At 47.8% G+C, this 27,010-nt stretch overlaps 1 protein-coding gene across 1 annotated transcript in view; it reads left to right on the forward strand.

The window, feature by feature from the left end:
• HPSE2 (heparanase 2 (inactive)) overlaps positions 1-27,010 on the forward strand; it is a 1,420,589-nt gene that overhangs the window by 1,163,624 nt on the left and 229,955 nt on the right. The window contains exon 7 of the mRNA XM_078640469.1: positions 984-1,090. Within this exon, the coding sequence (XP_078496595.1) occupies positions 984-1,090 (107 nt within the window). The remainder of the gene's footprint in view (positions 1-983; positions 1,091-27,010) is intronic.

Raw genomic sequence — 27,010 nt, forward strand, 5'->3', positions numbered from 1 at the left:
CGTGTTCTTGTTGCCTTTTTTGTCACTTTGTTGTGTTAGTTTATATGCCATTTATGTGTGTTCCGCTTGTATGGTCTGTTTCACAAACCGAATAAAGCTTTTGAACTGAACTGACTAATAACCACATACTTGCCGTAAAAACTGTGAGCCTCATTGATACCCAGGGCCAATCATTCCCTGTCATTCTCACAGATAATTAATAGCTAGCCTTGCTGATGGGGAGAAATACCTGGAAACCGGTCACAGGATGCTTGTCTCCCGTCCAGGGAGGACCTGGCCTGACAGTTCAGGCTGGACTGTTCCCATGAGGAACAGGGTCAAGACTGATTTGCATATGGGTGGGCCAAAACAGGGGTGGCATTGTGAGCAAAAGATTGATGGATTAAACCTAGATCTGTGACTTGGGAAGAGTGGTTGGAAAGTGTCAGCACTCCGTCCATCATCTTGTGTTTACTCATAGCTGGTACAGCCACAACTTCTGCTACGTGGATTGCCCACACCTTCTTCATCATGTAAAAACTCCTCAGCCCACCTTTCAGGTCCAGCCACACTGATCCTGAGACGACAGTTACATTTCTCCTGGAATCCATGCATAGCCTACCAAGCCTGTCTCCCCAACTCCTTTTGCTATCTTCCCTGGTTGTCTACAGGCGGTAAATGCCACTATCCCTGCAACACCATCTTTGTAGCATCAGGTTATATGGCACCTGCTTGTATTGCCCAACGTTGAATGAAAAGAGAAAAAAAAAGTATTAAAGAAAATTACATACTGAAGAATGCATATATGTTATATCTCTCGTGTAATCTTACAGACTGCTAAACGAATGTTATATATTTCGTACCAAGATTCCTAAAGTCCTGTTTAATTAGCTATCCGATATTAAAGAAAAACTAAATGTCACTCCTAAACAAAATGTGTCACAAGGTCACTGTCCAAAGTGCATTGAAAAACATTAATGAAAGTCCTTTTCTTCTGTAAACAGGTGGTGAACACATACACACCTGGGAAGAAGATGTGGCTTGGGGGAGTTGGGACGGCCTGGGCTAGAGGCACCAACCATCTTTCCAATACATATGCTGCAGGATTCTTGTGAGTTATAGAGTCATAACTATTACAAAGTTATAAGGTTATATTCTTTGAATTCTGTATGAGAAGTTAGGCATCTATTGCAGTGTACATGCTTCAACATATCCCGCAAAATGAAAGCACAAAGAACAGTATACACATAATTTTAAACACACATTTTCAAATTCTTAATACAGAGCCGTAACAATTATGCACATCACAGTAAACGTCTTCCGTTCCCGTGTGGCAGTTGCACTATTCCATTTAAATGTTAAAATATGACCATTGAATGGGTTTCATTTCTATCTTTAGAAGTTTGCTATATTCGTGTTCTAGTGTGCCATTTTCCAGCTCACGATAGTTTTACTCAATCGCAGCACAAATTCTAAGCAGTAAATTACTGTTGTGGTCTCTATATTGAATGTTTATCATATTGTTTTGCAAGTTTCTGCTTAAACTGCTCCAGAGGGGGTGCTGAAGATTTAAAAGTCTTTTACCTAATGCTATCTCACTAATGCCACTCATCAAGGATTTAAAGTAATCCTGAATCGTCTGCTAAAATAGTGGGTCCGGGGCGTGGCCAAGATGGCGACCTGAACGGACACAGGATCCGGAGGCTCCTCGCCGCAAGTCCCCTTTCCTAGCCATCTCACCAGCAAAGTCCGCAACTGTGCACCGCAAACGGTGGCAAGGCTTGCGGGAGCAAAGCGCTATCGCAGGGAGCAGCTTAGAAGACAGTGGGCGCTAAATCGACCTTCCAAGCAGCCCGGCGCTCTCTGGAGAAAATGGCGCCCAGGCCGTGAGCCACGCAACGCGAAGAGGCAGCCTTCAGACGCCAGGCTCTCAAGGTGAGGGGGTATCGCCAGAGCAGAAGCAGGCTCCCGAGGCGGCGCTCTCAATACTGTGAGGGCGAACCGGCAGCAAAGGAGGTGGGTTTCGTTTGCTGGAGGGAAGCTGAAAAGAGACGACAGTCGTGACGGCACCAAAATTGAGGCAGAGGCTTGTAGGCCTACACAGGCAAGTGATGGACCTCGGTGGCCGCAGCTAGGAGCCTAGCCGCACAGCAATCCCCTATTTGGGACAGGCGAGGCGAGGTGTCTGCTGGAGGAGAGCGGACAAAGGAAGACAACCCTGACAGCGCCAAAATTGAGGCCAAGGCTTGTGGGCCTACACAGGCAAGTGATGGACACCGGCGGTCACAGCTCGAAGTGCAGCCGCACTTCAGCTGTCGTTTGGGACAAGAGAGAAGCAGCCGCCGGCAAAGTGACTGAAACAGCAGAGGGGGTCATCAACGCGGCCATACTCTACATCGGCGGGTGAGAACCGGGCCTAGAGGAGCAACAAGGTGGTGAGTGCGAGCTAGTGGCCCTTACCTCGACGGCAGCATGAATTCCAGGCACGTGGCTGGTGGGTCTATGCAAGCAAAGGGTCCGGTACCACTATCCTCAGTGGAGTCCTACACAGCACAGTGTCCGCTTCGGGGAGGGGAGCAGCGAGACTTCAGGCCGTGGGTCCGATGTTGTGGGGCCCACCAAAGGAGGATTCTTTCATGAGCAGTTAAGGGATGCGCAGCCCACACGGTAGTCGGGCCGAGCTAGCGGGCCCCCTCCACTGAGCACAACAACGATCTATAGTGAGACGGAGTACCAAGAAAGGCTGCGTGGCCAGTGGGTACGCACACTGGACACAGACCCACACAGACCAACTACCAAGACCCAACCCAGCCGTGATGACACACAGTGCCAGGTACCGCGCGGCGTGGCCCCCACGAGGGGGAGCTAATACCGGGGGCCAATAACCAGTCGCAATATTCAGCAACAACAGGAGTGAGGGGACCCACCGGTATACGGACATAGCCTATGAGGCGGTGGTCTATTGAGATACCCGAGCCGACTTCAGGGGATGCCCTGAGAGTGTTGCGCACGACGACCCACAGCCTCGGGCGGCAAAGCGGGAGAGTCTGACGGGGCCAGGGGCCTAACAAGTTGCCAAAACCAAGAAGACCACACAGGGCGGCAAGGCCGCAACGCATCAACGGAAGAGAACTATGGGGGAGCGGCGCACCAGCTGGCCTTTCCCTCCAACCAAATGTGAGCCACAGGGCAGCCCGCAAGTGGGTGCCCCAGTGGGGAGGTCACTTCGTAGGTGCACAAGCGCTTCCCTGGGGCAAGGCCTGGAAAAGAAGCGCCAGGTGTTCCCTAGCAGCACCTGCGTAAGCAGTAAACAGAAGTTCTGGACCAAAAGTCGAAGGGCCTAACAATGGCCAAAATGAGGAAGAAGGGAGAGCGATCGCTGAAGGAAATGCTCACTAAAGGCTCCATGGCAGGGGACAGAGGGGGGCTTACTCCACCGGCCTCAACACCACACGCAGAACGAGAGCAAGGGGAAGTGCCTATCACTCGGGCATTTCTTGAAACCCTTTTCAACACTCTTCGTGAAGATTTTCAGACACTTAAACAGGAGGTAGCAGGATAAGTGAAGGCGATACGCCGAGATGTCGCAGAGCTGGGGGAGCGTGTCTCCGCCATTGAGAATGGCAAACAGTCCAAAAATTAGGAGGTAGAGCTCCTGCAGCAAGAAATCGTGCGCCTCAAGAATCAGCAGGTGGACTTACAGGTGCACACCAAAGGCCTGGAAAATCGGTCACGACGCAATGACATCCGCGTCTGAGGGGTCCCGCAATGAGAAGAAGTGCGGATATTGCCATATACCTCCCAGGCCTATTCAGCGAGATCCAGGATGAGACCCCAGACTTTGAGATCTGTATCGATTGAGCACACAGGGTGGGAGTGGGGAGGCAAGCGGCGGCCCCTCCCCCAGACATTCTGGTTTTTCTACTGGACTTCCCTTTGAAGGAGCGCATACTTCAAGAGGCATGGCTGAAACAACCCCTCAAATACCAAGGTCACTCCATAGCCCTCTATCAGGACCTGGCCTCCATCACTCTGCAAAAGAGGAAAGCATTTAGAGAAGTGACCACCTTCTTGAAGGACAAAGGAGTGCCATATTCGGTGGGCCACCCCTTCCGCTTGATCTTTAAATGGAATGGTAAATTACATCAGCTGCGATCGCTCCAAGAGACTTGTGAACTTCTGGGACTAGCACACCGCAGTTCGGAGGCTTCCCCCTGCCCTTCACTACGATCGGTGGGGGGGATGGCAAAGAGTGAGTCGTAGACGGATCACGCAACTATGTCACAATAAAGGGCATCGGCCCTGGAAGTGGTGTCACGGGACACATCAACTCCTGAGTGAACTTGAGCAACCCATGGGGATTCATACGCACTGAACTACAGCTGGCTGGGGGGGTGGGCAGGGTTGGCTGGGTAACACGGTGACCCCGATCTTTCCTCACCAAATACCTGCGGCAATGGATGGCAGGCATTGGACAATGGTAAACTGTTGGGAGTGCTCAGTTGGGATTAGGGGGGGAAGGAGGGGCATCTGGGAGGGAGGGGCATGGAAGGGACTTGGTATGAGGGGGCAGTTGGGGTTCAGGTGAGAGAAAGGGGGTAGGGGGGAGGGGGAGGAACTAGTGTGCTATCCATGGAGGGGGTCCATGCGGGGCAACTGGCAATGGCAGACTCCCACTGACAAGTCCATCCCAGCTCACCTAGACATCATGTTGTGACCTACCATACACATTATCACCCTTAATGTGAAGAAGGGGTTAAATAACCCCGTTAAATGGCGAGCTATCTTGCCTAATCTTGAGAACTCTGTAGCTTTGATATGTCTCCTGCAAGAAACACATCTATTGTCCAGAGACTGGCACAGAATTAAGTCACAGGCTTTTCCCAATTTTACTCCTCTACTACAGATAAGAAAGCGGGGTAGCTATATTGGTGGCTAGGCACTTCCAGGGCAAGGTGGACGACAAGGTGGCAGGGATCAAAGGCCGGCTGCTGGCATATATGATGGAGGTGGGAGGCACTTCCATGCTTGTAGGGTTCGTTTACGCCCCAACTCAGGTCAAGAAACTTTTCTCAAGGGAGCTCTGTCAGAGATTCTAAGCCCTCAAAACAGGCAGGTCTTAGTGGGAGGCGATTTCAACCAGGCCATGGACCCAGAGAAAGATAGGTCGAGCCATTGCTATGGCTCCACAGGAGCAATATCAGCAGAGGGGAGAAACTGGCTGAGTCGCAGGGGATTGGTGGATCTTTGGCAGGAGGCCCACCCCCAGAGCACACAGTACTCCTTTTACTCGCATGTGCACCACACAAACGCCAGTCTAGACCACTTTATCGGGTCCTCTGAGATTAATAGACTAGTAGACGAGGTAGACATTATCCCAGCTGCACTTTCTGACCACGACGCTGTATCGGTGACTAGCGTCGTCCCTCAGACTCGAACACCAAAGGGGAGGTGGCGACTGTGGGAGGCCTTATTACAAAGAAAGGAGGTAGCCCAACAGATGCAAAAATGCATCACTGACTACCTCATGACCAACGATAATACTGACACAGCCCTGACAGCACTGTGGGGGGCCCTTAAAGCAGTAGTGAGGGAGGAACTGATAACTATTTCTGTGGCAGAAAATGGAGCACATAGGGAAAAAAGGCAGTCACTCAACGCTACGGTAGTGAAATTAGAGAGAGTGCATAGTCGAACGGGAGCCCCCAGGATATGGCGTCAATTAAAGGCGGCCAGGGTGCAGCTTGCAGGCCTTGACCTCGACAGAGCTGAGTATGCAGCCCTGCGGCTTAAGCATGCATACTATGTAGGAGTAGACAAAACAGGGTGTCTCCTCACACGCAAACTCAGAGCCCGTGTTCATCGGTCTAAAATTGCAGCCCTCTACAATGCCCAGGGAGAAATGGTGGGAAACGACGACCAGATAGCGGAGGCCTTTCTGGACTTCTATGCCTCTCTCTACAGCAAAGACTCGAAAATCAATACTGGCGGGGAGGCCTATCTCCTACAGGCGGCGACGACAGCTATCAATGCACCAGGAGCCGCAGCACTAGACGCGCCTATTAGGATCGAGGAAGTGATCGGAGAGAATTCCCGCCTTAAACCCTTGAAATCCCCTGGGCCAGATGGCTACTTGGCGGGTTTTTATAAAACTTTTTTCCCGCTCCTGTAACCGATTAGAACCCGACTTTCTAATTCCTTTCAGGGACCCAGATCTATCCCCTCAGACATGCTGGAGGCAGACATAATTGTGTTGCCTAAACCGGGGAAGGACGTCACCCAATGTGCCGCCCACAGTCCAATATCCCTCCTCAACTTAGACCTAAAACTTTTTTCAGGGGTCCTCGCAGCCAGACTCGGACCACGATTACCTGGTATCATTTAACCAGACCAATCGGGCTTCATCCCAAACAGACAATGCAGCGACAATACTAAACACCTCATGTATCTCATAGATAAGGCCCACTATACAGGGATGGACGCCATGTTACTGTCGATAGAAAAGGCGTTCAACAGGGTGGACTGGGGCTTTTTATATAAAACACTGGCACATTTTGGCATCGGGGACCGATTTAGAGCCTGCTACGATAAGCTGAGGGCGATGATACGAGTCAATGGCACAAGCTCACAACCATTCAACATTAGACAGGGCACAAGGCAGGGATGCCCACTGTCTCCTCTTCGCACTCTATGTGGAGCCCCTCGGACAGAGGATCTGTGACAACCCTGAAATCTCCGGTATTCCCTTCGGAGTGGAACAACACACGATCAGTCTATTCAGTCTATACGCAGATGACATCTTGGCAGCTCTTGAAACACCCACACATTCAGTGCCGGCCTTCCTGCGGGAGCTGACGACATTTGGGAGTGTGTCCGGCTTTAAAATAAATATGGGGAAATCGATGCTCCTACCTCTAGGTCTCAATGAAAATATGCTAAGAGGCGCAACCCAGGAATATGGGGATCTTCAGCTTCACGCTTCGATCCCATACCTAGGGATAGTCCTAGCCCCATCCACTGAGCAGACAGTCACCCAGAACTATACTAACCTGACCTCCCAAATACTCAGAGATTTAAGAAGATGGCAGAAGCAACCTTTGTCACTTCTTGGCCGTATCGCTGCTGTAAAGATGTCTATCTTACCCAAAATACTATACACCTTCCAAACCATTCCAGTTGAGCCCCTCATAGGCTCCATTCGTAAGCTGCAAGAAGCAGTGCAACACTTTATCTGGGCCGGAAAACGGCCACGGATCCGCAGAGACCTCTCTTATCGACCTCCTGACGAGGGGGGACTAGGGATCCCCAACATACTGAACTACTTTCGGGCGGCGCAACTCAGATACTTAGTAGAATGAAGTCAACCCGAGTGCGAGAAGAGGTGGCTCTTCCAGGACAGAGCGATGGCGCGGTTATCCCTCTGGAAGATACCCTTCTTGAAGCAACCCGATAGGCCGCTGTACCTCAACAAATCTCCAATCACCTGCACAGTGTTGCAAGTATGGGACACTGTAGCGACTAAGAGGGGGCTTACCTCCTTTCCCTCGCCGCTCACACCACTATTTGAAAACCCCGAATTTATGCCAGGGCTGGAAAGGCGAGCGTTCCCGCAGTGACGGGCCTCAGTGTGCAAATCCACGGGACACCTATTTGACCTCGATGGGTTCCTTAAATTCTCTGACTTACCACAGCTATATGACATCACTGACCCAAAACGGTTCCAGTACTTCCAAATCAGGCACTGGTTAACGCAGCCGGAGGTGTGCCCAATGGTAGGTAGAAAGCTAACGACCTATGAGAAATGGCTTCTTACCAAACAATCAGATCAAAAGCTGATTACCATACCATATAAGATGATCTGTCCTCTGGCTCCCCCACGGCCGGCCGCCGGAGAGAAACGCTGGGAGAGGGAGTTGGGGAGAGACCTCTCTGAAAGGGAATGGCAAGCCATATACTACAAGGCAAACAACACTGCCATGAACACGGCAAGCGGGGAAGCAGCGGTCAAAGTGGCCACTTATTGGTACTTAACACCAGTCAAACTGAGCAGGGGTAACCCTGACCACAGTCCGACATGCTGGAGGGACTTTGACGAAGAGGGTACATTGACCCACCTATTATGGGCATGCCGGTAAGTGACGGGATATAGGACGGCAGTTCTTGATGACATCGACAAACAATTTGACACTGAAATACTTTGCTTTCCTGCCTACACACTCCTGGTGTTGGCCAACGCATGTACATTCCCACTGAAATCCCTTAGGGGGAGACATATAGGGCTGGCATTGGGTGCAGCTGTTCAACGCATCCTATCGCTGTGGGCTACACAGACCCGCCCTACGCACACGGGATGACTGTACAAGTTATGGTACATTATCGGTATGGGGCATATACAAGACAACCTTACACACTCCACTGCCTCCTTTAACACTATATGGTGCCCTTTACTATCTCTACTAGCGCTAGAATTCAATGACATCACATGCCTGAAATATCTTTGCCTCCTACGACTGACCGACACCTCACAAACAGGGGAAACCACCTGAGGGAAGACACACTTTGACCCTCTCGTGCGCTTACCCAACACGATATGAAGAGAGCAAACCGGTCACCGGATCTGGGGGGGGGGGTGCTGACAAGGGGGTTGGGGAATTTGTTACTTTGAGTTTGCACATTGCTTATCTAGCAAGGGACTTCAGAGATGCAGGGTGGCTGGGTTGGATCCGGGTAGGGGGAGGTATTCAATTGACCGAAAACGGGACGGCATGGGGTCTGTAAGTTGTCTATTTAGCTGCCTGAAACTCAATAAAACAAAGTTAAACAAAAAATTGAAATTGTGGGTCCGAATAACAAAGATTTTGCTATGATTTGATCTTGTCTTATCTTTACTTAATTTCCAGGTGTTAGCCATGAGTACTACTTCGACACATGGACTCATAAAAAATCTTTGAGAATCAGGCTTGATTATTTGTAGACACTGAGTAAGGAGACATTGCACATAATATGCGCCTCTACCTTGACATCAAATCAAGGTTCCTAGTTGTGCTGGAATATTGCACCCTTGCTTTCTTTTCCATGCACACTTATCACCAAGAAACACGTGGTGAAATTGTCGCCTGGAAAACTTACTGAAAGGCGGGAATTACCTGTGGAAATCAGTAGATAAATACGGATTACTATGACTATTTGCCATTTCCCAGATAACTCTGAATGGTCCTGTAATTCTACATTCCAGAATCAGCTATTCTCTTTGTAGCTGTAATTGTGGGTAAGGAATTAGTGATGTGCAAAAATGGCATTACTCGAATGAAGGCCTTAGACGAAGCAATGCGATGTGATAAATTCAGTTAGGTCCTCATTCCAAGAACTGATACTGTGAAGATTGACAATTGAAGGGCCGAGGGCCGATGTGAGATGGCCACTGAAAAATTAACAACACATGCTAGTATAAATGATTTTGCATTAATTCCTGTACGTTGTTCCACATTTCAGCCTGCTGTCCTTCGTACATATTTTGCAAGGTATTTTTCTAGTGAACTTTGTTTAAGGAAAAGGGAAAACTAGAGTGTAGTGTCCCCACGAAGCTTGGTGCTTAGTATCCCAGGTCCAACACAAACACTTGTTTATGGCCAAATTGAGATACCTACAGATCACATAATAGAGGTATTAGGCTCGCATTCTGAGTTTTACAGGGTTTTCCATTAGGTATTACTGCACTCAGATCTACTGATATCGCAGAGTGTAATACTTTCAGGGTGCTGATTAGTGCACTGTTCTAAATAGACCTCTATGAAATGGGGATTGTGAGAAGTTGGCCTGGCATATTTTGTCCACTATTCTAGTGGGCACCTTGCACCAGTCCAAACGACCCTTATTGATGGTAGGTTTAGACAACCTTTATAGAAAGCTATCCTAGTGGTAGCTGTGGAGAGCAGCCTTCAGGCTAAGGCTTGAAGGAATGTAAAGCAGCTTGTTTTACCAGTCTATAATCTCTTGAATGATCAAATGGAAGTACACCACACCAGGTATATATATAAAATATATGTATTTATTCTAAACACAACCCCTCTAGTCTCTTTATGAGGCTAGAGGCAAAAGTACAATACAAGAACTTAAATAGCACAAAGTAAATTAGCACAGTATACGTTTTGCCCTAGGGGCCTCACAAACCATATACTAAGAAAGTTGTATAAGTACCGCTCTCAACACAGAGACCGAGTCTAGAGCCTGTAGAACCACTGGGGCAACCAGGAACCACCCAAGGTAGGGACGCAGGAGACCCACGGGAGATGCGTGCAGTGTCTAAACACAGCAGCTAATCACCATTGACTTCTTTGGAGACAGTTAAAGTTACAGTTTTAAAAAATAAAGACACTTAATAGTGGACTACGGTAAAACCCTTTCAGTACTGGACACTTCGAGAGTCAAGACCCACGGGCGCACCGAAATACTCGTGTTACCTCACCCAGGGAAGCCGGGTGCATTGGTGTCTTTTTGTGTCGGGTTTCGTCGTCGATTCCAATGGAGAGCTGCAAAGAAGTGCTGCAGGCGACCAGGAGAAAAGTGTCCGGATGGATCCAAGGATGGATCGGGGATCTGAAGAACCTGAAAGCAGAGGGGACAGAGTCTGGGTCACTAGCCAGTGACCAGGATGGTGACAGGAAGAAACCAGCCGATGTCGGGTGCTTTCAAGTGAAGTAGGTGAAGTTTGACTCTTCAGCCAGGAGGTCCAGGAGGCATTGACGATGACCAGGAGCTGGATTTGAGCTGGCCCACGTAGGATGTTGAGTGCTGCAGCATTGGTATCTGGATTGGACCCAACAAGCCTTGACAACAGCAACCCACGCAAGATGACAAGATTGGCTTTGGTGCAGACCAGAAAGGTCTGAGGGACTCACCCTTTGGAGGGGAATCAGGGCTCGTCTGGAGCAACCAGAGTAGCCCTAGAAACAAAGTAGATTCCTTCGTGGGGACTCACTAGCAAACGGACTAGGTATCACGAAGGCGCCTTGAGCGGAAATGCTGAAAGCGGCCCCACGGAACACTCGTGGAGTGTAGGCACAATCTTCGAGGCATGACAAACAACAAGGTGCTCAGGGCTTGGACTACAAGTAGCCCAATGCAAAACTACAGGAAAGCTCGGGAAGTTGATGCACTAGCAAATGTGCAGGATTCCGAGGAGTTTCAGTCCCATGTCTCTCATGATAGCTACAGGTCTCAGCTTTGCTGCGGACTCATGTCAGCCTCGAGATGTCTGGAAGTCCATGTCCTGTGTCACAGATTCTTCGGGATACATTGGGAGCCTTGAAAATGCAGACCGGCAAGATGCTTCTTTGGTGCCTGTTTGAATAGGGGAGTCACTCCGTGACCCAAGGGAGATTTCTTCCATCTTCCAGTCGATATGGAATGTCGAAGGTCCAAGATTTATGTTTCAGAGTTTCGTCCAGGGTAATCTTAAGTCCTAGGGACTGGGTTCCTATACTTATACTAAGTTTACGGGTTGGACTAACCCTAGGGTCCCACCTATGGGAGGACCTGGGGAGGGGGTGGGTAAACCCCTTCCCCTTTGTCCAGTTTTGCGCCGGAACTGCGGCTGAGTGCCCCAGCAACCGGTTTGAACTGGGAAATGCATGGGACACCTTGTGTGCACCAGGCAGTGTCTGAAAATAATTCACTGAATGCATGCCCCAATACACTAAAGCCTGTCTGGGGAGGTGCTGGCACCTCCCCGGACAGGAAACCTATTGTCCAGGCCTCCCCTGCCGGAGTTTCGTCGAGCAGCAGGAGGTCAGACTCGTGTCTGTGGCAGCAGCATCCATTTTGTGATGCTGAGGCTCTTTTAAACATTTACCGGGTAAGTAAGTGTGTACATGTGTTCTCCCTCTAGAAGGGTGGAATGCTACCCCCGCCGCCAGAACTGGTGGGGGGTAGTATTCCAAAGTGTTTGACACCAAACACGACATGTTTTGATAAAGCCATTCCAAAGTTAGCATTAACCGCAAGGATTATAACGCACTTAAGAGTATATGGTATGGCTATATCATAGAACAGCTATAAGGAAGGGATTCCTAAAGCTGCAGAGGGGCTCAGCTCATGCTAGGGCACCCTCGCACACAAAACCAAGAACTCTGCCTTCAGGATTGTCAAGGCCTGCCATAGGAGTGACTTATAGGATAATATGTGTCTATATTTATAGGTAAATATAGGTATACTATATATAAGTAAGGGGTGCTTATACCACCTTACCCAGGCTGCAAGTGCAGATCGATCTGTGGTGCCATTTTGGAAGGCTTCCAAGGGGTGGCATAATACATGCTTCAGCCCCTGGTAGGCCTCTGGGGTACCTATGCCCTTGGTACCTAAGGTACCATATACTAGGGACTCACAAGGGTAACCCAGAAACCAATCTGGAGTGTACCTAATGTACAGGTTACCAATTTAGAGAGAGAACAGCTAGGCTGTGGTCCTGATTAGCAGGGTCACAGCCAGACTAAAGTCGATAAACCAGTGAAACACAGCACAAAGTGGTGGTAACCATAGGAAGCAGATCCTACTCTCCTACACAACCCCCCCCCCCAAAAAAAAAACGCAGGGACATTAAACTAACTTTGGCCAGTTGAGTCTTCATGTTCTAAGTGGAAATATCTGGAGAGTTCATCTGCATTGTCATGGTTACTCCCAGGTCTATGTTCCACTGTATATTCATCCCCTGTAGGGAAATGGACCACCTCAAAAGTTTGGAGTTTTCATCTTTCATCTGTTGTGGCCATAAGAGGGGCTTATGGTCTGTCTGAACTGTGAAGTGAGTGCCAAATATGTATGGCCTCAGCTTCTTCAGAGCCCAAACCACAGCAAAGGCCTCCCTCTCAATAGCTGACTAACGTTTCTCTCTAGGGATCAGCCTTCTGCTAATAAAAGCTGCTGGCTGGTCCTGACCTTCATCATTTAATTGTGATAGCACAGTCCCTACCCCCAACTCAAATGCATCTATTTGGACAATGAATTCTTTCGAGTAGTTAGGACTTTGCCGAATTAGTGCAGTGCACATGGCCTGCTTCAGGTCATCAAATGCCTTTTGACAGCTGACTGTCCACGGAACTTTCTTTGGCATTCTTTTAGAAGTTAGGTCATTCATGGGTGTCACTATGGAACCATAACCCTTGACAAATCTTCTATAGTACCCAGTCAGGCTTAAGAAAGCTCTGACCTGAGTCTGGGTGGTTGGAGCAACCCAGTCCATTATGGTCTGGATGTTTCTCTGCAATACTTGAACCTGGCCTCCATCTACAAGGAGGCGCAGGTACACAACCTATCTGGCACTTAGTAGCCTTGATAGTTAGGCCTGCCTTCTGCAGGGCCTCCAAAACATGTTTCAGGTGGACCAGGTGATCTTCCCAGGTGGAGCTAAAGACAGTAATATCATCAATATAAGCTGCACTATAGTCTTCCAGACCGGCTAAGAATTTATTCACCAACCTTTGAAATGTGGCAGGTGCATTTTTCAGACCAAAGGGCATTACCACAAATTGATAATGTCCACTACGGGTTGAAAATGCTGCTTTTGGCTTTACATCATCAGCTAGTCTGATCTGCCAGTAGCCAGCTGTTAGATCAAATGTGCTCAGAAATTTGGCAGATGCCAACATATCTATGAGCTCATCTGCTCTTGGTATTGGATGGGCATCAGTCCTAGTGACTGCATTGAGACCTCTGTAGTCTACACAAAACCTCATCTCTCTCTTACCACCCTGGGTGTGAGTATTGGGTACTAGGACTACTGTACTAGCCCAAGGGATATCTGAAGGTTCAATCACTCCCAGATCCAACATTTTCTGGTCTGGACTTCTGTCCTGATATAGTCCCTGACATGATCAGGTTGCCTGTAAATCTTATTTTTAACAGGCAGACTGTCCCCAGTGTCCACTTCATGAGTGCGCCAGGTAGTCTGACTTGGAGTCAGTGAAAACATATGTCTAAACTGATTTAGAACTTGTCTGCAATCAGTTTGCTGCTGATCAGTGAGGCTGCCTGCCAAGGCTACTCCATCAACTGATCCATCATCAGGGTTCTGAGAGAGCAGGTCTGAGAGAGGGTCACTCTCTTCCTGCTGTCCTTCACCAGCAGCCATGAGCAAGCCTATATCTGCCCTGTCAACATATGGTTTCAATCTGTTGACATGAAGCACCCTATGGGGGCTCCTGGGAGTTCCAAGATCTACCAAATGGGTGACCTCTCCCTTCTGTTCAACAATAGTGTGGCGCCCACTCCACTTGTCTTGGAGATCTGCTGGGGCCACAGGCTCCAACACCCACACGTTTTGTCCTGGCTGGTAAACAGTCAGTATAGCCTTTTCGTCATGCCAGGCTTTCTGTAATTCCTGGCTAGCCTCAAGATTTTAGTTGCCTTTTTCATGTACTCAGCCATCCTGGAGCGGAGGCCAAGTACATCGTCCACAATATACTGTTTAGGGGGTTTGAGGTAACTCCCATCCCTCCTTCACTAGAAAAAGTGGTCCTTTGACATGGTGTCCAAACAGAAGTTCAAATGGGCTGTAGCCAACCCCCTTCTGAGGAACCTCCCTGTATGCAAACAAAAGTCAGGGTAGCAGGATAACCCATCTCCGCCTGAGCTTTTCTGGGAGACCCTTAATCATACCCTTTAAGGTTTAGTTGACCTTTCAACTAAACCATTGCATTGTGGATGATAGGGTGTGGTGAACTTGTAGTTCACACCACACTCCTTCCACATTACAGTCAAGTAGCTGGACATAACGTTTGCACCTCTGTCAGATACTACCTCGTTAGGAAGACCCACTCTTAAGAAAACTCCCAAGAGGGCTCTTGCCACAACAGGTGCTGTAGTGGTCCTAAGGGGAATTGCCTCTGGATACCTAGTGGCATGATCCACTACCAATAGGATAAACATGTGCCTAGATGCAGTTTGAGGATCCATTGGGCCAACAATGTCAATCCCCACTCTTTCAAAGGGAACCCCCACCACAGGTAGTGGTATCGGAGGGATCTTTGTAGTGCCACCTGCCTTGCCACTGGCTTGACAGGTTATACAGGAGCGACAAAACTCCTTGGTGTCTCCAGACATGTAGTGCCAGTGAAACTGAGGGACAATTCTGTCCCAAGTCTTGTTCTGGCCTAGGTGTCCTGCTAAGGAAATATCATGGGCTAGTGTCAATAGGAAGCCTCTGAATGCCAAATGTATGACCAACCTCCTGGCTGCACCAGGCTTGGGGTCTCTACTCTCTGAATACAGGAGTCCATCATCCCAGTAAATTGTATGGGTGCCACTAGCATTCCCAGCAGCCTCATCAGCAGCTTCCTGTCTGAGGGGTTCAAGAGAAGGGCAGCTCAACTGCGCCTGACTCAGATCTGCCCTAGAAGGGTCCCCTGTCACCAAGAACACAACCTGATTAGGCTCAAGCTCCTCTGGGACAGTTCCTTCTTCAGGCGCACAATCAGCTTCCTCAAAAGGCTGATCCTCACTCTGAGTCAGGGGGGAAGGCACTGCCTTAACCCTACTGCTCCTTTTCTTGGTAGGCAACTGGTCCATTATTCCAGAATCCAGTGCCTGTCCAGTGTTAGACTTTCTGACCTGTGACCTAGTCACAGCAAACACATGTGCAGGGATCCCAAGCATGGCTGCATGAGTCCACAACTCCTCTTCTGACCAGGCTGAAGTTTCTAAATCATTGCCAAGCATGCATTCTACAGGGAGGTCTGCACTAATCACAACCTTATTAAGGCCAGTTACCCCTCCCCAGAAGAAATCAACAACTGCCATGGCATGGGTAGTACTGACATTGCTGGCGTTGATCACTTAGTAAGTCTCACCAAGTATGACTTGTCCAGGGTCCACAAAGTCTGGTGTCACCATTGTGACACTTGCCTCTGTGTCCCTGTAGGCCTCAGCCTTTTTCTGATTAATCAAAGGCTGTTGTCTGTACTTGCCCAATTTCCTTGGACTCATAGAGGAGGTCATATCCATGCCTCCATCACAGACTAACACAGCCTGTGTTGGATCTCTGACTAGGCCAGAGTCCATCTGAGATCCCAGGGTTAACCCTACTACACCCTTCTGTTGGGAATCACCACTTGTAGCTGAACTAGGGGGAACAGTTGCCTTAGGGGCAATGGTGGGTGGAGCTGTCTCCTTTTTGGTGCAATCACTGGTCCAGTGACTATTATTCTTACAAACTTTGCACCATGGTTTCTTCGGGCCTTCTTTCTTTTTGGATTGGGGACCCCCACCATTAGAAGCTTTTTGGGGACCTTGTGAAGACTTCTGGTCTTTACCTGTCTCCCCACCCTTTTGATCTTGCTTCTTTTGGTCACCACCTTGGTTCTGTACCTTCTGCTTCACCCTGGTTCTGACCAATTTGTCTGCCTTCTTTCCCAATTCTTGGGGAGAGGTCAGATCAGAGTATACCAGGTGCTGATGCAACAGCTGGTTCTGACAGTTATTAGGAATTTGTTCCCTCATGATCAGATTATACAATCCCGTATAGTCACACACTTTACTGCCCAGTAACCAGCCCTCCAGAGCCTTAGTAGCACAATCTACAAATTCAACCCAGTCCTGAGTCAGTGCCTTCCGGGTGTCTCTGAACTGTATCCTGTACTGTTCAGTGGTTAAGCCAAACCCATCTATCAGAGCACTCTTCAGAACCTTGTAATCATCAGCATCCTCTTCTCTTACAGTGAGGAGCTTGTCTCTACCTATGTCTGCAAAGGAGAGCCACAAGATTGCTGCAGACTGCTCCAGGGGTACCTTCTGTACTTTGCAGGGCCTCTCCAGTGCAGTAATCCATTTGTGGATGTCATTCCCATTCTGATAGGGAGGAACAATCTTGTTTAAGTTTCTATGGTCATAAGACCTATCCCTACCACTAGGGAAATTGCTGCCACCATGGGGCTCTAGCCCCATCTTTTTTCTTGCTCTTTCAAGCTCTAGGGTCTCCTTCTCTAAGGCTATTTGCTGTCTCCTTATTCTCAGCTGGGCTTCTTTCATACTGGCATTATGCTCCCTCTTCTCAAGTGAGGTACCCCTCCTATGAGCAGATGCAGAGAACCCTACAGATGTACCAGAATGATTAGACTCCTGTGAAGGAGACCTTTCTCTTCTAGGCACAACACTATCTCTACCTGAGGGGACAAAGAGAGGGCCACTTTGGCCTTCCACATCTCCAGGCAGATCTGGATTCCCCAGGTCTAGATCATTATCTATCTCCTGGTCTTCATCATTGTCAGAATCTAGGTGGGGCACCCCACCAGGGTTCTCTTCTTCTGATGAATCCACCCCTTTGCCTACCCTGTCCGGATCTGATGCTTTCTTAAAGTCATCAAGCAATAACACCTCTATAAGGCGTTGGGTATTAGGATTCAGTCCCGGCTTCAATTCCCTCATGGCGCACAAAGTCCTTAACTCTTGGAAAGGAAATGTGTCGTACTTAGATGTCTGTCCTGGACAGACATCTGGACCAGACCACTAGGTCCCTCCTTTGAAGTCATGACTAGTGAGGTGTGGTGTATGCACCTACCTACACTATTTGGTTTCCTACTAAACCTCTCTTGAGTTTTAGAAAGGGTGTGCTAGGCCCTTGACACACAACTCTAATTCAGTAGAACTTACTGTATTATAAGCTTGTATTATATGTACCTATGGTACCTTTACTGATTTTTCAAATGATATTCTCAAGATTATCTGGTAAAACAATGCAAGCTGGAATCCTACACGCTGCCCGCCAATGTGAGAAGTTGGCCTGGCATATGATGTCCACGATTCTAGTGGGCACCTTGCACCAGTTCAAACGACCCTTATTGATGGAAGGTTTAGATAACCTTTATAGAAAGGTATCCTAGTGGTAGCTGTGGAGAGCAGCCTTCAGGTTACGTTTTGAAGGAATGTAAAGCAGCTTGTTTTACTAGTTTATAATCTCTTGAATGATCAAATGAAAGTACACCACACCAGGTGTATATATATATATATATATATATATAAAATATATGTATTTATTCTAAACACAACCACTCTAGTCTCCTTATGAGGCTAGAGGCAAAAGTACAATACAAGAACTTAAAAGCACACAGTAAATTAGCACAGTATACCTTTGACCTAGGGGCCTCACAAACCATATACTAAGAAAGTGGTATAAGTACTGCTCTCAACACAGAGACCAGGCCTAGAGCCTGAAGAACCGCTAGGGCAACCAGGAACCACCCAAGGTAGGGACACAGGAGACCCACGGGGGACGCATGCAGTGTCTAAACACAGCCGCGAATGACTTCTACGGAGAAAGTTAAAGATACAGTTTTAAAGAATAAGGGCACTTAGGAGTGGAGTACGGTAAAATCCTTTCAGTACTGGACACTTTGAGAGGCAAGACCCACAGAGCACTGAAATACTCGTGTCACCTCACCCAGGGAAGCTGGGTGCATAGGTGTGTTTTCGTGTCGGGTTTCGTTGTCGATTAAAATGGAGAGCTGCAAAGAAATGCAGCAGGTGACCAGGAGAAAAGTGTCCGGATGGATCCAAGGGTGGATCGGGGATCTGAGGAACCTGAAAGCAGTGGGGAAAGATCCTGGGTCACTAGCCAGTGACGAGGATGGTGACAGGAAGATGCCAGCCGATGTTGGGTGCTTTCAAGTGAAGTAGGTGAAGCTTGACTCTTCAGTCACGAGGTCCAGGAGGCATCGACAACAATCAGGAGCTCGATTCGAGCTGTCCCACTTTGGATGTTGAGTGCTGCAGCGTCGGTATCCGGATTGGATCCAACAAGCCTTGGCAACATGAACCCACGCAAGATGACAAGATTGGATTTGGTGCAGACCAGCAAGGTCTGAGGGACTCACCCTTTGGAGAGGAGTCAGGGCATGTCTGAAGCAACAAGGAAAGCCCTGGAAGCAAAGTAGATTCCTTCGCGGGGACCCACTAGCCAACGGACTAGGGATCGCAATGGCGCCTTGAGCGGAAATGCTGAAAGCGGGCCCACAGAAGACTCGTGCAGTGTAGTCCCACAATCTTCCAGGCAAAAGGTGCTCAGGGCTTGGACTACAAGTAACTATATGCCCAACTTCAGGAAACCTTGGGAAGTTGATGCACTAGCAAATGTGCAGGATGTCCAGGAGTTCCGGTCACACATCTCTCGTGATAGCTACAGGTCTCAGCTTTGCTGGGGACTCTTGTCAGCCTCGGAGATGTCTGGAAGTCTATGTCCTGTGTCGCAGATTCTTCGGGGTCCATTGGGAGCCTTGAAAATGCAGACAGGCAAGTTGCTTCTTTGGTGCCTGTTTGAACTGGGGAGTCACTCCTTGACCCCAAGAGAGATTTCTTCCGTCTTCCAGTCGATATGGAATGTCGAAGGTCCAAGATTTATGTTTCAGAGTTTCGTCCAGGGTAATCTAAAGTCCTAGGGACTGGGTTCCTATACTTATACTAAGTTTAGGGGTTGGACTAACTCTAGGGTCCCACCTATGGGAGGACCTGGGGAGGGGTGGTTACACCCCTTCCCCTTTGTCCAGTTTCGTGCCAGAGCTGAGGCCGAGTGCCCCAGCAACCGGTTTGAACTGGGAAATGCACGGGACACATTGAGTGCCCCAGGCAGTGTCTGAAATGCATTCACTGAATGCAACCCACCCTGCACCAATACACTAATACCTGTCTGGGGAGGTGCTGGCACCTCCCTGGACAGGAAACCTATTGTCAAGGCCTCCCCTGCCGGAGTTTAGTCCAACAGCAGGAGGTAATTTTGTGATGCTGAGGCTCTTTTAAACATTTACCGGGTAAGTAAGTGTGTACATGTCTTCTCCCTCTAGAAGGGTGGAATGCTACCCCCGCCACCAGAACTGGTGGGGGGTGGGGTAGTATTCCACAGTGTTTGACACCAAATACAACATGTTTTGATAAAGCCATTCCAACGTTAGCATTAACCGCAAGGATTATAATGCACTTAAGAGTATATGGTATGGCTATATCATAGAACATAAGCTGCAAGGAAGGGATTCCGAAAGCTACAGAGGGGCTCAGCTAATGCTAGGGCACCCTCTCACACAAAACCAAGCACTCTGCCTACAGGATGGTCAAGGCCTGCCATAGGAGTGACTTATAGGTTAATATGTGTCTATATATGTATATATATAGGTAGATATAGGTATACTATATCTAAGTAAGGGGTGCTTACACCACCTTACCCAGGCTGCAAGTGCAGACCTGTGATGCCCTTTTGGAAGGCTTACCAGGGGTGGCATAATACATGCTTCAGCCCCTGGTAGGCCTCTGACTTAGCGTAGGATTTACACAAGTGGCGGAACAGTCTTGCTCTTCTGCAATGGGGGCACAGCCAGCGACACAGGAGTTTGAGCCTCCTGAATAGGAGGGGCTGCAGAGCAGAGTTTGCTTCAGGAAACCTCTTTTAATAATCATTCAGCGTTATCCGAATATCAGTTACCAATGACACAGGGATATTAATTCAAGGTTCTGGAGCTAGTTCTTCCTGTTCCTCAAAAGGGTAGTGCCCTTGAAATGCATCCAAACATTGAGAACTGGGACGCCCTATGTCCGAGAAATAATAGTCCCCCTCCAAAGAAGTAGACAGATCATCCATTGCCTATTCTTTCTCCGAGTCCTGGCACTTAACCCTGAGTTGTGAAGGACTATATGGAGGACCATATAGTCTTCAGACTCACGGAAATCCAGGAGCGGAGTAGGTAGTAATGGGGGAAATCTTTGAGAAATCCTGCAGAAGGGGATGAATCAGCTTCAGAAGCAGATTGACTTTTCCCCTCGTGGACGAAGGCAAAACTGATTGTGACAGTTGAAGAGTTGCCAACGGTGACAAACCTTCTGAACCATCGACAGCGAAGCCCTCGCTGATGAAGACGGTCTAACTGCAGCAGACGACAGTGACACCATATCGTGGATGAAGCGCTGCAATCGATCAAGTCGGATAATGAGACGGCTAAATCTTTTACTAATCTGCAGCTGAAGTTTGCTTTCTTCCGGGGAAGCCGTCAATATCTCTCTCGCCCCCAGCTTCAGCAGTGTTTCCAGCCATATTATCAACAGTGGTTTCATGCTCAGTCCACTTCACAGGCCTTTCGGCAAACCTCAACAACAGCCTACCCTAGAGCAGTGGCACAATGATGCCCACCGTCAGGAGGAAGGGCTCACAACTCTAATAAGAAGCAAGGAGGATCTGTGGATCCCTGCTACCATAGTCCCACTTCAATTCACCTTCTTGCTCCAAATTCTTTAGTCAATGGAAGTTTATATCTTCCGACAAATGTGAGTTAGACGTGTTCCGCCACGGTCACACCCTGTAATTTGTTCAACAGCCCCTGAATTTGCCTCAGTGAAGATCTACCCATCGTCATTTCCAAGTCCTCAAGAGGGAAGTCCAATTGCTCCTCACCAAGCAGGCAATTGAAGAGGTGCCACCTGATCAGCACAATCTGGGGTTTTATTCTCACTTCTTCTTAATAAAGAACAAGATGGGAATATGGAGGCAGATTATGGATCTCAAGTCGGTGAACAAGTTCATCAAATCTCAACCCTTCAGAATGTTGTTGCTCCAGGAAATTCTGCTTCTCATGGATGCGGGAGATTATTTGTCCTCTCCGGATCCTCTGGACACATAATTTCATGTTCCCATTCATCCAAAACATCACCTTGTTCTCAGGTTTGAGATGGCAGGGTACCATTATCAATTCAGAGTGCAACCGTTCAGGTTAAAGTAGGCTCCAAGAGTCTTCACCAAGTGCTTGGCTCCAGTGGAGGCCTTTCTATGGCAAGCCAGGTATTCCCTTATCTGGATGACTGGTTAGTCAAGGCCCCATCGCTCCAGGCTGCCAGAAGATCGACAGACATCTGTGTCAACTCTTTTGCTCTGTGGGACTCAGAATCAACCGGGAAAAGTCCTCTCTGGCTCCTTCTAGGTCGATAGTATTTCTAGGAGCAACTCTGGACACCACGCTTTCTAAAGCCTTCCCCACAAAAGAAAGGATCGTACCACTCTTGAAGACAGTGCAGCATCTGTCTGCAGAAAAGAGCGTTTCAGTAAGGATATACAAGTCAATGCTAGCGATGATGTCATCCTGTATCCCGCTGATTCCACACTGTAGCCTAAGGTTAAGACCGCTTCAGGAGCAGCTCGGCGCTCAATGGATTCAGTCTCAAGGTTCATTCGAGGACATCATTTCAATCACACCGGTAATGATTTCAGCAATGTCTTGTATGGACACTCAGAGACAATCTCTCTCAAGGTCTTTATTTCCTCACAACAAAATTAAAGTTGGTAAGGATGTCGGATACTTCCATGGACGGGTGAGGTGTCCAGCTGCAAGAATTGTAGATCCACAAAGGTGGTTGGCTCAGGGAGCACAATGTCATATAAACCTCTAGGAACTAAAAGCAGTTTTTCTGGGCCTCCAAGCATTCCTGCCAAGAATTAGGAAGTCGTTGATCCTGATACGCACAGACAGGACCATTACCATGTTCTATATGATGATGCAAGGTGAGATAAGATCTCAGACCCTCTCAATCCTCACTCAGCAGATCTGGGAATGGCTGATTATCCATGGAATATCAATACAGGTTCAACATGGGCCAGTAGTCCAAAGCGATTGGGCCGATTCCCTCAGCATGGACACTTGTGGGAACTGAACGAGGATAAGCTAAAAAGGGTTTTTCGCTGTGGGGGTTTCCAACCCTAGATCTGATCGCTGCATCACTCAACAAAAAATGCAGATTCTACGCCAGCAAATTTCCTCAGCCAGGCTATCTAGGAAGCGCCTTCCACTTCTCTTGGGAGGGAACGCTTGCCTATGCATTCCCCCCACACCATTTCCTCTCATTCCAAAGGTTCTGCAAAAGATCAAACAAGAGCCTTGCTTTGTCATCCTAATCTCCCCAAATCAGGAAGTCGTCGATCCTGATTCACACAGACAACACCACCACCATGTTCTAGCTGCTGAAGCAAGGTGGGACAAGATCTCAGGCCATCTTAATCCTGGCTCAGCAGATCTGGGAATGGCTGATAGTCCACGGAATATCAATACAGGTTCAGCATGTGCCAGAAGTCCAAAATTATTGGTCTGATTCCCTCAGCAGGGACACAAGTGGGAACTAAACGAGGATCAGCTACAAAGGGTTTTTCGCTGCTAGGGGTTTCCAACCCTAGATCTGTTTGCTTCGCCACTCAACAAAAAAATGCAGATTCCACGCCAGCAGATTTCCTCTGCCAGGCTCTCTAGGAAGAGCCTTACACTTCTCTTGGGAGGGAACACTTGCCTATGCATTCCTCCATTTCCTCTCATTCCAAAAGCTCTGCCAAAGAAAGTACAAGAACCTTGCCACGTCATCCTAATCACCCCAGCATGGCGTCTATCGCTCGCTGGGTCTCATCGCTATTTTATTCTGTCATGAGAGAGCTGACCACCCTCTGGTTTTCAGGGTCGCAGCACACTCATCAAGCAAGGTGGCAGCTTCCTCTGCACTATTCATTGGAGTGTCCTTGCTCGATATCTGCAGGGTGGCGACATGGATGAATGTCCATACCTTCACAAAGCATCACTGCCTAGATGCCTGGCAGAAGGCGGATGTAGCAGTTGGTCAAGCTGCTCTGCGACGTCTATTCGCATAAGATATGATTTTTGGGTCTTTTTCTTCTAAATAGGCTACTGTTGTTATAATAAGTCATTAATATGTTTAGAATATTTTCTAGTTTAGATATACGTAAATATGTATATGTATACATTGTTATGAGCTCATGTTATTTTCTCTTTATGATTATTATTCATATTTTGCTTTCTGGGTCGCATGGTGGGATAGTTTACTTTACCCTCCACCTCTGACCCTTTGGTACTGCTTGCTATTCTGATTCAAGCATGTACATTTATAAAAGATACAATACTGGAGAAGAAACAAGTTACTTACCTGTACAATGTGGTTTTCCAGTATTGATATATTTTATAGATTCACATGCGACACTCCCTCCTCCCCTTTCAGGTTTACCTTCCATACCTCTCTTATTAATAGGTGGTACTCGTGCTCGAAATCTGAGGTATGGTGTCCCTGCAGGGGAGGGAGACTCCTTGATCTATGCTCTGATTGACTGGAGTTTTATCACATTGGTAATAGGTTGCTGAAAACGAGTGAATTCCTATGGGTATTTGAATGTTGTAGTTTTAATACTGCTATTTTACTGTTTCCGTGGGACTCCCACCATGGCAAAAGGGAAGATTCAAGCATGTGAATCTATAAAGGGTATCAATACTGGAAAACCACAGTGTTCAGGTAAGTATCTTGTTTCTTTCTAGTCTAAATATACTGAGAAAAGACTCTCTAGAGGGTATTTCTAAAGGGGAAGCATTGAAGGTGTCAGCATAAGTTTGACCTTCAGTAGAAGATCGAGGAAATGGGAAGAGAGCTCAGCATAAAGTTTACATTCAGAGAAGCTCAGCAGAGAGAAATCTGTTCATTCTAAAAGTCAGGATACAGTCAGCCAAACTGTTTATGAAACACCAATTAAAAGTTCAACTATCATTTGCTGGAACTTCCAGCTCTCCTTCCCACCACTGAGAGCCAATCCCATAATTGCTTTTGAGGAGAGTATTCATACTCCCTAAGTTACAATCTCCACTTAATTAAGTCCACATCTGTTGGCCTCTAATGTTGGAAACTCCTGTTGCACCGCCAGCAGGAGACTCTCTCTAATCGTCATTGTGTGTGAACTCTTAAGGCTTGATTCCGAGTTTGGCGGTCTGTGGACCACCAAACCCATGGTGGCGCAGCGGTGGTGGTGCGCTCCAGTGGTCTGACTGCTGTATTACAACTTTGGTGGTCAGACCGCCATGCCACCACTACAGCCACCAATTATCTGCGATCCCTGGTGCTGGCATGTTGGTCTTGAGGCAGCAATATGCTCGGTGGTGCCGCTGCGGCACTGAAAGCATCTTACGAGTTTCCTCACTGCAACCCTAACTATGGCGGTGAGCATGCATTTGAAAGGGTGGTGGTGAGGAAACCTCAGGCCCATGGGATGCATTCAGGGAGGCACTGGTCTGCACACACCCATTTTCCGGCAGGGCATAAACTTCACAGTCCATGCTGTGCAAGAATGGGCTTTGACATTCTCATTGTGGTAACTTTTTGAAAGGCTCCGTCATGGAAACCCTAAAGGACCGCCCGCCAGACTACAAGGAAACTCATAATCTGGCCGGCAGCCATGTTTGGCAGTGTGGGAGCAGTGTGGAGGCATGGCAGCCCGCTCCCATACTGCCAAACTCGGAATCGGGCCCTTAGTGATTGCAGTGGTAACTATTAATCCATTTCGATGTACAGCACATGTGAATAAAGTTAAACCACACGTTGAATATAAATTTTGCATATAAACATATTCATTTTTATACATGATAAAGAGAGGGTCGAGACTAAAATGACGCTGCTCCAGTCCCTCCTTTGGTGTCTAGGATAGACATCACAATATCACATGAATCTTTCTCAAAACGTTGTTGTTTTCAACATCTTACGCTGCCTTTTTCCAGGTGTTTCATCTAATCATAAAACCTACACTGCCTCTCTTCCAATTCTGCATCCCTTCTTCTGATGACCTATTCCTGTTCTTCTCCCTTCCTTGATCTCATGCAATGTTACCCTTTGAGCATGACAAACAAATAAATCACACAAATCATCACGATGACTATGATAGGTCTCCTTATAGTGCCAAAAAAACCACTACCAAAATTCCCCAAAGCAACTACGTGCAGCAGCAAATTCCTGTCCAATCACTTCCCATGCACCTGTAACTACCAATTCTCCCAAATCCTCCTTTAATTCAGTAATGTTCCTTTTAAATTTCTTTACCTCCTCTCTGTTGGCAGGTATATACAACATTGTTGAACCTTTAACCAGTGGCGGCTGGTGAAATTTGAAATGGGTGGATAGCCTCTTGCATGTTTTTAACATGCAGGGGCATTTCACTTTAGTACATAAGTTTATATCACTATATTGAGAGGCATTTATTAAAATTATTAATAAATGGCTCTAAATATAGTGATATTGACTGATGTACTAAAGTGAAATGCTCCCGAATGTAAAAAGCCTACAAGAGACAAGAGCCCTTTTACATATGTCAGTTAAGGATGCACACATTCTGATCTGACATGTTTAAAAATGCTCTCTTGTATGACGGTTTTAACATGCTGGAACGTTTTACTATAGTACATCGGCTTAAATCACTATATTGAGAGGCATTTATTAACAGTTTTTATAAATACCTCTCAACTTACCGATATAAACTGATGTACTAAAATAAAATGTCCCGCATGATAAAAGCACACTAAGGGAGCACTTTTAAATACGTTAGTTCAAGATGTGTGCTCTGCTGTGCCAGCCTGTGGGTTGTTTTTATTGTTTCAAAAACAGTAAAAACTAACCACAGGCTGGCAGACATGATGAAAGGCCTCCATCCCCCCTGTTCCACTTACTTGGCAAACCCTGCTCTCAAACATGCACAGCGGCCCACAACAGGGTCTGCTGCTGCTGTTCCAGTCCAGGATGGGAGGCTTGAGAGTGGCAAGCGTGCCCTCTCAGCCTCCTTTGTAAATATGTGCTATAAAGAGATACTCAAAGCATGCTAAAGCCTGCTTAATGTATCTGTATATAGCATGCATGTGAGCCAAGGTAGCATAGTCTTGTGACTCTGTGACCTGAGTCACATGCCTGCAATCCTTCACAGGCTGCAAGTAGAACCCTTTCCCAACATGCAGCCTGTGAAAGTGATTGATAGGCAGTCCCAGAAATACAGGGCTTATGCCCTACACGACCTGGACTACTTGTAAATATGACGCTGTTACGCATCATGAGAGGAAGATCTCTTCAGACTCCTGAACATTGCAGGCCAGGGCTGTGGCTAGGTCAGTCCATAGTCTGTATAGAGTTTTGTTTTTTTTTAAAGGAAAATGCTGAAGGATACATGCTCCTAAGTACATGTGTCCCATTCGAGAGTACTTGGCTGCCTGAC

The sequence above is a fragment of the Lissotriton helveticus genome, chromosome 5_1, assembly GCF_964261635.1.
Source record: "Lissotriton helveticus chromosome 5_1, aLisHel1.1, whole genome shotgun sequence".
In the NCBI taxonomy this organism is placed as follows: Eukaryota; Metazoa; Chordata; class Amphibia; order Caudata; family Salamandridae; genus Lissotriton; species Lissotriton helveticus.